At 56.6% G+C, this 3,257-nt stretch overlaps 1 protein-coding gene across 1 annotated transcript in view; it reads left to right on the top strand.

The window, feature by feature from the left end:
- NCF1 (neutrophil cytosolic factor 1) overlaps positions 1–3,257 on the top strand; it is a 49,599-nt gene that overhangs the window by 25,294 nt on the left and 21,048 nt on the right. The window contains exons 7-9 of the mRNA XM_015568555.1: positions 395–528; positions 1,591–1,708; positions 2,968–3,076. Of these exons, the coding sequence (XP_015424041.1) occupies positions 395–528; positions 1,591–1,708; positions 2,968–3,076 (361 nt within the window). The remainder of the gene's footprint in view (positions 1–394; positions 529–1,590; positions 1,709–2,967; positions 3,077–3,257) is intronic.

Here is a 3,257-nt window from a genome sequence, read left to right as displayed (position 1 = left end):
GCTCCCCCGCCCCCCGCCCCGCCCCCGCCAAGGCTCTGCCTTCCAGGCAGCCTCGGGCCTCCTCCCTGCCTGGCCCTGGGGCCCTGGCTGTCCCCCCCACGCTGCAGGTCACCCTCTCTGAGCGTGCACCCTGGGGTGGCCGTAGCATCTGCACATATTGCAGGCTTCACTGTGCATCTCTGAGGGTCAGTTCCCGGGGGGCAGGCCAACTCCTCATCGTGTGTGTGAAGTGGGTCCCACACTGATTCTGTGACCCTGTGTGTGGGGGTGGGGGTGATTTTGGTGTGGGGTGTGGCGAAGGTGACATTTCTGAATCCGAGTGTTGGATGTTTGTGTATCTGTCCAACTGTCCTCACCACCCTGATGGCTGAGGGAGGCTGCCAGGCCCGACCTGACTTACTGTCTCACACCCGGGCACAGGCTGGTGGTTCTGCCAAATGAAGACCAAGCGAGGCTGGGTCCCAGCCTCCTACTTGGAGCCCCTGGACAGTCCTGATGAGGCAGAGGACCCAGAGCCCAACTACGCAGGTGCCCCGCCCCCCGCCCCCCCCTACCATGGCCATAGGGTGTGGGAGGAAGCGGGGGAGGGGCAGGGGCATATTGAGAAGCCAGAAGTGACTCCTTTGGGGTTGGATATAATGGGGGCTGGGCAGAGGGGGAGTCAGGGCTGAGACCCCACAGTTTGGCTTGGGGGTTCTGGTAGGCAGTGGGCAGGGCAGGGAACTAGGAGGAGGAATAGAGGTGGGGGGTGATGAGGTCAGCTTGGGATCCTGGGTGGCAGTTGGCTAGGGCCAGGTCCAGTGGGAAGCTGAATGGTGAGCAGACCTGAGGCTCAGGAAAGAGGGTTGCCTGGAGGAAGGGGTACCATGCTGACTGAAGGGAAAACTGGCAGCTCCTGGGCTGTTTGGAGCCCTTGTGGAGGTTGTCAACAGTTAGAATTGGTTACCCGTATTTTAAAATGGAGAGATTTCATAATTTTATGTGGATTTATGCTTCCTCTTTAAAACTGGAAAAGGTGTGTATGTGGGGCCTGCAGCCCCACATGCCTACAGCTGGCGGGAGTTGAGTGGCTCAGGTGCCCTGTGGGCAGCGCTGCAGTCCGCACTTCCGGCAGATCCACTCCTCTGCGTGCCTGAGCAGGGCTCTGAAATTGTGGGAGCTCTTGGCCCCCCGGTGTGGATGGTGGGTCTAGAGCAGTGGTTCTCAATCTTCCTAATGCCGCGACCCTTTAATACAGTTCCTCATGTTGTGGTGACCCCCAACCATAAAATTATTGTCGTTGCTCCTTCATAACTGTAATTTTGCTACTGTTGTGAATTGTAATGTAAATATCTGATATGCAGGATGTATTTAGGCGACCCCTGTGAAAGGGTCGTTCGACCCCCAAAGGGGTCGCGACCCACAGGTTGAGAACCGCTGGAGAGGGTAGAGAGGGCAGAACTCCAGGATGTCCCCATAGGGGCTGGGAGGAGCCTGCAGATCAAGAAGGACCAGCTGGAGGAAGCCCCAGGCCCAGAGAGGAGAGGAAGGGTAATGAGTCCTGTGCAGGGCAGATCCTCACACCATGCCCCCCCACCCCCTGTTGATCAGGTGAGCCCTACGTCACCATCAAAGCCTACACTGCTGTACAGGAAGACGAGATATCCCTCCAGGAGGGCGAAACCATCGAGGTCATTCATAAGCTCTTGGACGGCTGGTGGGTCATCAGGTAGGAGAGCACCCCCTCCCTCCCACTTCACCAGCCCTGGCCTGGGGCAGGGTCTGTTTGGGCTCAGGGTGGACATGGGTTGACTTAGCTGTGTGACACTGGGTAAGCGACTGCGCCTCTCTGGGCTCAGTGTCCATAATGGGAGCCGATGAATGATGGTCCCACCCTACTTGTCTCTGGGGTTGTGTCCTCGTCAGAGCGGGCACATTTTTCCTTTGTGACTTGGGTCACTTCCCCTGACCAGTCCATCTATTATCCCTTCTCCAGCAACACAACTATTTTTAAATCTTTCCCTGAAATTCCACACTAATTCCTCCCTCTGCGCCCCCACCCCCTTCCCCACCCCCCCGCCCCCCGGCCCAGGGGAGACAGAGACATGTCCCTGGAGCCACTGGGCCTCTCCAGGTCCTTGATGTGCTTTCACAGCCTCGGGTCACAGGGCCAGCCCATGACTCAGTGAACTTGTGGCCACAGCACCCATCTTCAGCATGGTCCTGGGCTGGAGGCTTTGAGACGGGGTTTCTTTCTTTTCTTTTTTCTTGATTTTATTATTTTTATTTTTTCCCCATCACCATTTATCCAATCCATATCTTCTTCCACCTCCACCCACCCAAGACAGGGTTTCCCAACCTTTTAGATCCACATGTAGTTAACCCCATATCACACACCCCTGAGAATCTGCTTGTGATTCTTCCACCGTCCAAGAAAAACCAGTTTTACTGAGTGAAGTTTGTATTTTGTAAAGTTTCCCCCTCCCCCATCCTAAATAGAATAGAATAGGGGGGAAAATCTAGCCAACAAACGGTGCTGGAACAACTGGATATCCATATGGAAACAAACAAACCTAGAACCCTACCTCACACCATACACATTTGGGATGGATCACAGGTTTTACAAAGATCAAAAACCCTAAACTCAAAAGCTTTTGGAAGAAAGCATAGGGAACGTGATGAGAACGTGATGAGTGGGGTTACTTAGTACACACAGGCAACCACCAGAGAAGAAAAACTGACATATGCAACATTGCAGATGTTCGATAGCAAACACGTGTCCCCGGAAAGATCCAGACCTGCTAATTTTCTCCTCCTCCCAACGTCTCAGCCCGGAGGGCCTGTGCTGCACAGATGAGGAAACCGAGGCCCCGTGGGGCAGGGTCTGGTGCTGGCCAGCGGGTATTTGCCACTCCCAGCTGCCTTGAACCCAGCCGTGTAAAGGGAGCCCCGATCTTCCCACTGACTGGACTTCCATCTCTGCTGCAGGAAAGAAGACGCCACAGGCCACTTCCCGGCCATTTACCTGCAGAAGGCGGGGCAGGACATAGTTCAGGCCCAGCGCCAGATCAAGAGCCGAGGGGCGCCGCCCCGCCGGTGAGTCCTGGGGACTGGGGGCGCCGGGCGGGGCTCAGGAAGGTGCACCACGGGTTCCCTCTGTGGGCCTTGGCTTGGCAGGACTGGGGCGGGGGACACAGAGCTGGGTTCTGAGCCTGGCGGGGGAAGGCAGCACCCTCACCGGGGCGTAGGAGAGCAGGGTGTGCGGTGGGGGAGCACAC

This window comes from Myotis davidii, unplaced genomic scaffold (genome assembly GCF_000327345.1).
Source record: "Myotis davidii unplaced genomic scaffold, ASM32734v1 scaffold424, whole genome shotgun sequence".
Classification (NCBI taxonomy): domain Eukaryota; kingdom Metazoa; phylum Chordata; class Mammalia; order Chiroptera; family Vespertilionidae; genus Myotis; species Myotis davidii.
The sequence above is the reverse complement of the archived record's forward strand: the minus strand, read 5'-3'. Positions and strand labels throughout refer to the sequence as shown.